The 10,978-nt window shown below is 42.7% G+C and overlaps 1 protein-coding gene across 2 annotated transcripts; it reads left to right on the top strand.

Annotated features, from left to right (window-relative positions):
• Positions 1-541: 541 nt before the first annotated feature.
• On the top strand, positions 542-7,712 carry TENT5A (terminal nucleotidyltransferase 5A). Of its 2 annotated transcripts, none has more exons than XM_050788886.1 (3): positions 542-1,055; positions 1,236-1,839; positions 2,971-7,712. In XM_050788886.1, exons 1-3 carry the CDS (start codon positions 1,036-1,038, stop codon positions 3,745-3,747), a joined length of 1,401 nt encoding a protein of 466 aa, XP_050644843.1. In that variant the 5' UTR covers positions 542-1,035; the 3' UTR covers positions 3,748-7,712. The 2 variants fall into 2 exon arrangements, with proteins under 2 accessions (XP_050644843.1, XP_050644844.1); XM_050788887.1 differs by having other exon boundaries at positions 910-1,000.
• Positions 7,713-10,978: the final 3,266 nt, after the last annotated feature.

Below are 10,978 nucleotides of genomic sequence, written 5' to 3'. Positions count from 1 at the left end.
GATTGGTTGCTCGCCCGCGTCTGCTCCGTGACGCACCCTGGCCCCCGCGACACACCGGCCCCTTGGAGCCACTCGTGCGCAAGAGCCGCACACGCCCGAGGCCCGTGGTGCCGCCCCCGCGCCTTCTCCGGCTGGCCCGGAGCTCCCCGGCGTGCTTCCCGAGGTTTCGAGAATCGAAACCCAGTTATCAACAAGCCCTTCCCACTCACGCGCCGTGACTGATTTGCGTGCACGAGTGAACTCATGAGTCCACGCTTGGACCAGGTTTATCAATGGAGTAAATGGTCTAGACACCGAGGTTTAAAAGAGCAGTAGTGAGGAACCTCCGGAGGCCAACAGTGGGAATCTCATGAAGGGCTGTATCCGCGAGAATTTTGGGAAGTTTCTGCAATTGCAGGATTTTAGTCGCGATCTGGTTTTGATGATCAGTTATGATTCCTGGGGCATTTTAAGTGTCTCCTCCTGGGGAAAATGAAAAGAGATTTGTGGGAGGGGGCGTACATAAATGTATGTATAAATATACGAATCTACCGGCGCGCACAGTATCGGCACATACAGCCCAGCGCCTCGCGCTCACCGGCCGTCGTCCAGCACCAGCTGCTGGGCTAGTCCGCTGCGTGCCCTGCGGGAGGGGGCGGGCAGGGGGCGGCGCCCTATGCAGATGAGGAGGGTGTGGCGAGCGTGCCGCTCCGGGCCCCGGAAGCGCAGAGAAGCCCAGTATAAAAAAAGTACTGAAGACATTTTCCCCGCACAACTGCTAAAGCTCCAGAGACACGAGCGTGTGGGGCAGCAAGAGCCGCCACCTTCAGGACCACCGCAGCTGGGGTGGCAGCGGCGCGGGAGGGGGCGCGGGGAGGGAGTGGTGAGCGCAGGCGGCAGGGGTCTGGGAAAGACGAAGTCGCTAGTCGCTGTCGGAGCGCACTCGCAGCTCCTGGAAGTGTTGCCGCCTCGCGGTTTCTCTCTCGCTCGCTTCGCTCCTAGAAGGGGCGGCCGCCTCCAGGTGACACAGACGGGACTCTCGCTTGCGCTTTCCAGATGCATCAGAGATATTTTTGGTGCGGGGCTGCTCTGCGGGGGGCGGTGCGCGGCTGGGGACTGTAAGGGCCGGGGGAGGTAGAGTCTCCGAGGAGGCCCGGGGCCAGGGAACTATCGGGGGAGGGGGCGCTCTTTTCCTGGTTGGCCTCTGCCCTCCGCCGCCGCGCGTCCTCACCGCGCTCCTTTCCCTTTCCTTTTAGGACTGACCAGGGCCAAGTGGCGCTCGGCGGGCACTACATGGCGGAGGGCGAAGGGTACTTTGCCATGGCCGAGGACGAGCTGGCCTGCGGCCCCTACATCCCCCTAGGCGGCGACTTCGGCGGCGGCGACTTCGGCGGCGGCGACTTCGGCGGCGGCGACTTCGGCGGCGGCGACTTCGGCGGCGGCGGCAGCTTCGGTGGGCACTGCTTGGACTATTGCGAAAGCCCCACGGCGCACTGCAATGTGCTGAACTGGGAGCAAGTGCAGCGGCTGGACGGCATCCTGAGCGAGACCATTCCGATCCACGGGCGCGGCAACTTCCCCACGCTCGAGCTGCAGCCGAGCCTGATCGTGAAGGTGGTGCGGCGGCGCCTGGCCGAGAAGCGCATCGGCGTCCGCGACGTGCGCCTCAACGGCTCGGCCGCCAGCCACGTCCTGCACCAGGACAGCGGCCTGGGCTACAAGGACCTGGACCTCATCTTCTGCGCCGACCTGCGCGGGGAAGGGGAGTTTCAGACTGTGAAGGACGTCGTGCTGGACTGCCTGTTGGACTTCTTACCCGAGGGGGTGAACAAAGAGAAGATCACACCACTCACGCTCAAGGTAACACCACCCGAGATGCACTTGGGCCCTGACCCAGACTGGACCGGGTGTTATGGGGAGCGGGCAGAGGGGCGTCGGTTACATGCCATGAATCTGTGGCCATCACGAGTTTGGGCGCGCGTATTTCTTTGATTTTTGATTTTTAAAATGAGTAAACTGACGTGCGTGGACGGTGTTGTGTGTTTCCGTTTACTTGATGCTTTGGCGCTGCAACTCTTCTCCCAGGTCTCCCCTGCCCTCCCTTCTCTTCTTTCTTCTTATATTTTAACTCTTGGCTTTCCCTGTTGGAGTCTTGTCCAGAGTAGATTCTGATACTTGGCAGAATGAAATAATGTAAATAATTTTTTGAGACATTGTATGATCTAGTCTTTGGGAAAATGACAGCCTGAAGCAGAAGTGAGTCAATGAGTTTTTTCTTGTACTGGAAAAGGTGAATAGATTTCACAGCGGCATTCAGTTGACTCCGTGTTAAAGGTCTGTCTGGTGGTTCTCCGTGCTGGTTCATATGTTAAGGGTATAGTGGCACCCCCTCCCTACCCTCTACTTTAGTTCAAGACGGGTTTTTTATGATTAGTTAAAATTGTCTGAGGTGGCAGGGTCCCAGAATGTCATAATTTAGTTTATATATTTGATTGTAACTGCAGAGTGCCCCTGGAGGGACACAAGATACTGATAACATTGATTGCCGCAGGCGGAGAGGAGAGGAATTGGGTGGCTTGGAACAAGGGTGAGGCTGACTAACCTACCGCTGAATGCCCTTCCGAGTCTTTTGAATGTTGTTTGGATCTGTGTGAATATTGTGCCTATTAGACCATTTTCAAAAAGTAACACTTAAAAAGTCAGACATGACAACAGAACCTCTTACTACTGTGTTACGTCTGCCAAAAGCCTCAAACTATTACCTCTAGTCCCTTTCCCAGACAGTAAAACTACTCGTTAAAAGTATTTTTTTTTTTTTTTTCTATTTTCAGAAGAACGTTTAAGCCTGTAGGTAGTGTTTGGCTGAAACTTGACAAAACAAAAGGGAAAGAGCAAAATAATTCTCAGCTGTGAAGAGGATGTATTTATTTATTTATTATTTATTTATTATTTTCTAGGTTTGCTCATTTTGTTTTATCTTTTAAATTGTAGGAAGCTTATGTGCAGAAAATGGTTAAAGTGTGCAATGACTCTGACCGATGGAGTCTTATATCCCTGTCAAACAACAGTGGCAAAAATGTGGAACTGAAATTTGTGGATTCCCTCCGGAGGCAGTTTGAATTCAGTGTAGATTCTTTTCAAATCAAATTAGACTCTCTTCTGCTCTTTTACGAATGTTCAGAGAACCCAATGACTGAGACATTTCACCCCACAATAATTGGGGAGAGCGTCTATGGCGATTTCCAGGAAGCCTTTGATCACCTTTGTAACAAGATAATTGCCACCAGGAACCCAGAGGAAATCCGAGGGGGAGGCCTACTTAAGTACTGCAACCTCTTGGTGAGGGGCTTTAGGCCCGCCTCTGATGAGATCAAGACCCTTCAGAGGTATATGTGTTCCAGGTTTTTCATCGACTTCTCAGACATTGGAGAGCAGCAGAGAAAACTGGAGTCCTATTTGCAGAACCACTTTGTGGGATTGGAAGACCGCAAGTATGAATATCTCATGACCCTTCATGGAGTGGTGAATGAGAGCACGGTGTGCCTGATGGGACATGAAAGAAGACAGACTTTAAACCTTATCACCATGCTGGCTATCCGGGTGTTAGCTGACCAAAATGTCATTCCTAATGTGGCTAATGTCACTTGCTATTACCAGCCAGCCCCCTATGTAGCAGATGCCAACTTTAGCAATTACTACATTGCACAGGTTCAGCCAGTATTCACGTGCCAGCAACAGACCTACTCCACTTGGCTACCCTGCAATTAAGAATCATTTAAAAATGTCCTATGGGGAAGCCATTTCAGACAAGACAGTAGAGAAAAAAAAAAAAAAAGAAAGAAAAAAAAAAAAGAGTGATCCAGCCCTTATTAGGGATGTGTTTTGTGCAATGATGATATGCTCCTGGTTTTAAGTCTGGCAAAGCTTATGTATCTTTTAATAGATGTGGGAGCATGATCTTGAAAGGATCCTTTTCCCTAGTCCTCCCCTTATTCTCCTACCCAATTGGATTCTATCTTGCAAAAAAAGAGAGACCTGTCAGTAAAACCAACCAGGTTCTCCTCATATAACAAGAGAAGAAAAATGTTTGATGACAATATGGGTTTGCTGTATCTGCTCCCATAGCTTTGCCATAGGAAAAAAAAAAAAGTGGAAAGTTTCTTTTAAGATGGAATTCATAAAAGGGAAAATACAGAAGAAAAAAGGTCTCACTCCAACTTGTGAATCAGTTCAGGAGTTCAGATATTAATAGTAACAATACAGGAAAAAGGGGAACTCCAACGTTGGGATTACTGTCTGAGGCTTGTAGCAAGTGCTTTCTGTGGAATGATCTTGTTTTGCTAACAAACGGCTTGCTCCGAATGAACAGTAGTAGGTTGGTGCAGTTCTCATAACAATCAGCAGAACTTATGATGACACAATCCATTAATTCCAGCTGCGTGCATAGTTCGCATTTTTAAAATGTAAAAATGCAAGCAAAAACAGCTGTAGCAAAGAAAGTGCTCAAGGACCAAAGATTTAACAGATAAAAATACCCAATTAGAAGAGATATAGTAGAATATATGAAGAGATATTATATTTGTTACACACCAGTATACATCAAAGTGCCTGTTGCCTTCCGAAAATTTGAAGTGGCAAAATTATTTTATGGTTTAATGATTATTTTATTTTATCAGGGACTGCCTCAAGAAGAAAATAACATATAAGCTTGTGAATGGTGGAGAAAATGCCCTATTTTTTCTTGCAAATACTTGTATAAAGTTAACATTTGTTGATCTGATACTATCATAGGTACATGTATATGTGTGTATAAATTGTATGTGTGTGTGTATATATACATTTTATATGTATATATACACAGTAGATTGACTATGATCTAGAATGTCTCAAATAGGAAATGTTTAAATACTGTGTGTTTTTATGTTTTCAACAGGATAACATGAGACGTGGGCATATTGCAATGATGAATTACATCCACATCTAAAAAAATTAAATGAAAGAGGGAACCAAGTAATATATTTCATAGGAAGAGCAGAAATTATAGAGTTTTAGTGGGATGTTTTTTCTTTTTTTTCTTTTTTTCTTTGGTGAGCCATAGAATTCCACAAATGGGAGAATATTGGGCAGAGCACTCTTTTTTATATTGAACTGCCATTTTGACAGTTTGAACCCATTTATTTTAAAAATATAATTGCATTCCTCCATGATGTTTAATCTAGTGGATCATGGATCAGTAATAGGCTACTTAAATCCCTGACTGCTAAAAAGAATTTCTGGTGATCTGAACACTACTTGCTAATGTTTAAATGAATTTTAATGAATGCATTCTGCATTTCTGGACCACTAGAATTTAGTAATGTGAAATGACCCTTTTTAAAGAATATTTGCACAATTGCTTAAAATTTATATATGAGATATATATTATATATAACATTTTATAAATCATGTCAGTATGAAACATCTTTGATCTGGTTGTCACACTGCATTTAAATATTTAGTACTGTACTTTAAATCACTTTCCATTAAATCAAATCCAACTTTATTTTCTTTCTTACAAAAATACCAGTTATACTTTTGTGAAATGAACTGGCATTACTATTTCAGTTCAATGACAGTTAATCCTAAAACCACCCTTTCTGCTAGCCAGTAGATCCTCTAGACACTGGTCTCTGAAAATGCATTTGTTCAAAACAAAACAAAACTAACACATAAGAACCTTCCCTTTGTGTAGTGAAACAACCACATAATCTCCACAACCTTAGTGGATGACTGCTTGCTGTGATAATTCCTCGAAGACCCAATCAGAAGATTTTCATCATCAGTTAAAGAGAGACCACGGGAGAAAAAAGTATCCTCCTGTTGGCAGTATAATTTGTTTGTTTGTTTATCTAGGGATCCTCAGATGCTTAGTGCTAGGTTAATCCAGGTTAATCCATCTGGACTGCCTTTTGTGCATCATTTTTGAAGCCTTAATGGGAACCTGATGGGTTTGCTGTAGCAGCTTCCCTGTGAATTCTGTCAGAGCTGCAACAGCCCCTGCACTGCCACTCAGTTTTCTAAGGAACTCCTCCTACTACCATCTTGGCTCAATCTCCCTCACTCGAGCCCTGGGTTTGAAAAATTAATTGCAACTTCCCAGGAAATACTGTTCAGTTTGCAGATTAAGCCTAGCACTCACCTATCAGAAACCAGAGCTCCGCCTGCTTACTTGTTTCAGAGTTTTCTAAAAGCAAGCTAGGGGAGCACTTGTGAACACAGGAGCAGCTGGTAATCTGCTTTCTCACCCTAACTCTTGACAAATGAGTCGTTTACTATTTTAGAGAGTCTGGAGGTCTCTGGCTCTGCCATAACAATAACCTGCTGTTAATTTATAACACAGATTTTTGTATGGAAGAGCCTTATTTGAAATACACTTTGATTTCTTTTCTCAAATATTTATGTTCTTTTCTTGCTTACTTCAGGGTTGGTAGCTTAGTTGAAAGTGCCAGCACCTGGCACCTATTCATATAGAACAGGCTGTACTCAAGACAACTTCCAGCATTTACGTTAAGACTTACATAATTTATTTCTATTTTATGTGTACTATAGTCTTGTGCATATGTAGTTGAACACACAGTGAAATATATGTCTCTCTTTGTGGATGTGTGGCCTAAAAATTTGAATGTCTGGTGAGAGAGAGCCGTGCGTATAGGTCAGAGGAAAGAACAGCGCCCGACTCCCTATTAGCACCTGTGATTTGTTTGCTTTTGTGTTTATCTGGCCTAGTGTGCTGTTTCTTTAAACCAGGAAGAAGTTTTATCTTTTGGAGGCTCTTCTCACCTGTCCAGCCTGGCATGTCAGAGAACACTTAGCCTGTGACAATGCCGTTTTTAAAAAGTTTACTTAATTTGCAGTAAATCCAGCTGCCTCAAGAACTCCTACAGCAAGATGGACATTTCCCTTCCAGTAATGGGATCGAGTATCTGCTCACTTTGGTATTGGATGGACTAATAATATAGCTCCAAAAATGCGAGGATGGAAGAATATCTGTAATCCAAGCCAAGGAAGGAAATGAAAAGTGAACGTACTGTTTTTACCACCCCTTTCTGTTTGCTTATTGTTGGTTGCTTCACTGTGCATAACGTTGTTTTCAATGCAATGCTTGTTAAATAAATATTGTGAACTATTTTGTAAATGAAATGTATTATGTTGAAAGCTGTCAGTTCAAACATAAGCTTTTTTTGTTGTTCAAGATGAAGTGTGTTAGATGAAACCAAAAAGCCAAAAAAAGTAATTTCATATATAGCATCTATTTGAATATAATCTTTCTTTAAAATTTCTTTTAGCATAGCATTTTCAGTGCTAAGAAAGAATCTCTGCTATATTTTGTTAAAATAATGGCTTTCTAACAAAGCAAATGGTAAAGTACAAAGTTGGAAGATGTCAAGTTAACGAGACTTGCTGCAAAGTCTTGCAGAACGGAGGAGGCTCTGCCCGCTGGCTGTCTCTCCCTCCAACCTCTCTACAATCATTGCCTGCTCTGAGGCGTTCTCTTGCAGCAAGCTACACCTTCGGTCACTCTTTTGGAATATTTTGACTATAGGCTGCGTCACAGGCAGAAAAGGAGTTGATGGAAAATGGACTAAAAACTGACGTGTTTAAATCAGTGCTAGAGGGAACAGATTGTGAATTTTGTTTACAGCATCCAATATTTGGATTTTTTTGTAAATAAAAAAGTTATTTTTTTCTATTGATTTGTGTTTGCTGTCTACAATGTCTGTATTGACTGAAGACCATGTCCTTTGAATCCCAACCCACATCCTTTAGAAAAGGCAAAGCGGTACATAGAGAGAGTAACCTTCAGCTACTTTCTGATTGAAGGACAATCAGAAGCCAGCCCATCTCTGACTGGCTCAGTTAGCTCCAAAAGCATCTAGCTAATAGATGCCAACAACTTTTTTTTTTTGTCTGGGTATCAATTTAGCAGTGTTAAGTGACCAGAAGTCAGAACTGTTTTCCAATATCAGTAGAAACCCATGGCTCTAGTAGACCGTAGGACTCTAGTAGCCCTACGTGAGCCTTGGTCTTCCTGAGTCACCTTAGGGCTGTGATTCGTCAGTGGTTATATAGATTCTGTTTGAGGCTCTGTAGCGTTATTCAGAGTTTTTAAGTTGAGGGTGAGAGGAATTGGTGTCCAGGAATTAAAAGGGCAAGTATAGAGAAGGAAGAGCAATCAAAAGATGTAGTATGTTATTGTTCTGTGTGTGTGTGCGCGTGTGTGTGTGTGTGTTGTGTGCAAGGAAATCACCCTTTAGCATTTATTGTAACCTCACCTATTCAAATTGCTAGGGGGCATGCATTTATGTATTAATTAGAATTTTTCTTTATGTAATTTTGGAGGTGGTCTCAATGCTAGCAGCATGAGAATTTGGTAACTGTAGGCTACTATAGGATATACATGTGGTTGTAAAAACCACTTAAAGTCTTGATCTTGGATAGAATGCATGCTTGACAGCGAGTCTATGAAAGAGCAACTCCTGGCATTGAAAACCAGCTTCCTTCATGTATAGAGTACATCATAAAAATACAAGGTGGTTATTTGGTTTGATAATGGTATTCATGTGTCATTTTCTTCTTCCTTTGTTGCAGCCTCTTCATTCTACAGCCAGTTCCTTATATGTCTGTGGTCATCGCATAATTATTTTTAAACAAAGGTTGAATAAGAACAGTAGATATTAAACTCCTCCTAGGCTTAGATATACCCTGCCATTTCTAGCTGAATTACTAGGCTGCCCCTCCTAGCTGAGCCTGGAGAGAAGTAATCCACCCTTCCTTTCCTTAGGAACCTCATTCTCTAAACTTCTAATTCCTTTAGCAAGAAAAAGAAAGAACAAAATATGCCAAAAAGGAAAAATAAATATCATAGTCATTAAAAATAAAGTAGAATAAAGAGTATTAAAATCAAGTAATTCCAAAATTAAACTGTAATTTTCTTTAAAGAACCAAGTTTGAGATCAACAATATGAATACAGTATCCTTCAATCTAATAGCAAATACATCATGTAGGACAGAGTGAGGAGAAATGATTTGTTTTTCTTTTGCTATTTTTTTAAACTTTTTTATTATACTTTAAGTTCTAGGGCACGTGTGCACAACGTGCAGGTTTCTTACATATGTATACATGTGCCATGTTGGTGTGCTGTACCCATTAACTCGTCATTTACATTAGGTATATCTCCTAATGCTATCCCTCCCCCCTCCCCACAATAGGACCTGGTGTGTGATGTTCCCATTCCTGTGTCCAAGTGATCTCATTGTTCAATTCCCACCTATGAGTGTGAACATGCAGTATTTGGTTTTCTGTTCTTGTGATAGTTTGCTGAGAATGATGGTTTCCAGCTGCATCCATGTCCCTACAAAGGACACGAACTCATCCTTTTTTATGGCTGCATAGTATTCCATGGTGTATATGTGCCACATTTTCTTAATCCAGTCTATCACTGATGGACATTTGGGTTGATTCCAAGTCTTTGCTATTGTGAATAGTGCCACAATAAACATACGTGTGCATGTGTCTTTATAGCAACATGACTTATAATCCTTTGGGTATATCCCCAGTAATGGGATGATTTAAAAATGACAACGGCTTTTTACCTAGCATGGCTGAGATCTTGGTTTCTAATGCCATTCTCCAATAAAAGGAACTAGAAGTTGAATCTATGTCTGGAGCAGGAAATATATAAGAGAAGCCTGGATCATCTTGTGATGCCTTGAGAAAGCATAAAAAAAAAGATAAAAATCATAGTGATGGAGGTGGCAGGGGTATGTCAAAGGGACATAGGAGCTAACTGGAAGAGCTCCAATAGCCAAAGCTGGAACAATTTAAGCAACAAAATAAATAAGCAGTAATGGATTATAACACAACGTGTAAAGCATCCATGCATTCACACTGATAGAAACAAATGATTGAATGAATAAATGCAGTGAAAGAAACAAATTTACTGGGCAGGATTCCAAATAATCAATGTAGATATTGGCCCTTCAATGAGGTGGAGGTTAACTACCCACCTCTTAAGTGTGGGCTGTGCATAGTGACTTATTTCCAAAGATTACAGTCTGGAAAAGGGAAAAAGAAGAGTACTGTACCATTGCAAAAACCAAACAAACACTACCTCAGCCAGCTGATCAAGGTCAACATCAATAGTGACAAGTCATGATGATAGTATGTGCCCTTGTTGTGATGGGATAAGAATGGCACTTCGCCTCTGTGGTTTTTTCCTCAACACTCATAAAACCTGCTAAATCTTGAGAACAGCATCATCCAAAACTAAATTGTGGGGCATTCTGTAAAATACTGGACCAGTATTCCTTAAATTATTAAAACAAAGGAAGTGTGAAAACTGCCATTGCCAAGAGGAGCCGAAGGAGACATGATGACTAAGTGTAATATGGGATCCTGGTGGGGTCCAGCAACAGAAAAGAGCACTTGGTAAAATCTAAGGAAATCTGAAGCAAGCGTTATTGAAATAATAATGTTTCAATATCAGCTCATTAGTTGTAGCAAATGTACTATCCTAATGTATGATGTCAACAAAAGGAGAAACTAACTGGGTGTGGGGTATATAGGAACTTTCTGTATCATCACTTTTTTAAAATAAAAGTATTCTCACATAAAGAGTTTATTTAAAAATGAAGACTGGCCAGGCATGGTGGCTCATGCCTGTAATCCCAGCACTTTGGGAGGCGGAGGCGGGAGGATCACGAGGTCAAGAGATCGTGACCATCCTGGCCAACATGGTGAAACCTTGTCTCTACTGAAAATGCAAAAATTAGCTGGATGTGATGGTGCGTGCCTGTAGTTCCAGCTACTTGGGAGGCTGAGGCAGGAGAATCGCTTGAACCTGGGAGGCGGAGGTTGCAGTGAGCCAAGATTGCACCACTGCTCTCCAGCCTGGCAACAGAGCGAGACTCTGTCTCAAAAAACAAAAAAACAAAAAAACAAAAAAACTTTGAATAACTC

This window comes from Macaca thibetana, chromosome 4 (assembly GCF_024542745.1).
Source record: "Macaca thibetana thibetana isolate TM-01 chromosome 4, ASM2454274v1, whole genome shotgun sequence".
Taxonomy (NCBI): Eukaryota; Metazoa; Chordata; class Mammalia; order Primates; family Cercopithecidae; genus Macaca; species Macaca thibetana.
The sequence above is the reverse complement of the archived record's forward strand: the minus strand, read 5'-3'. Positions and strand labels throughout refer to the sequence as shown.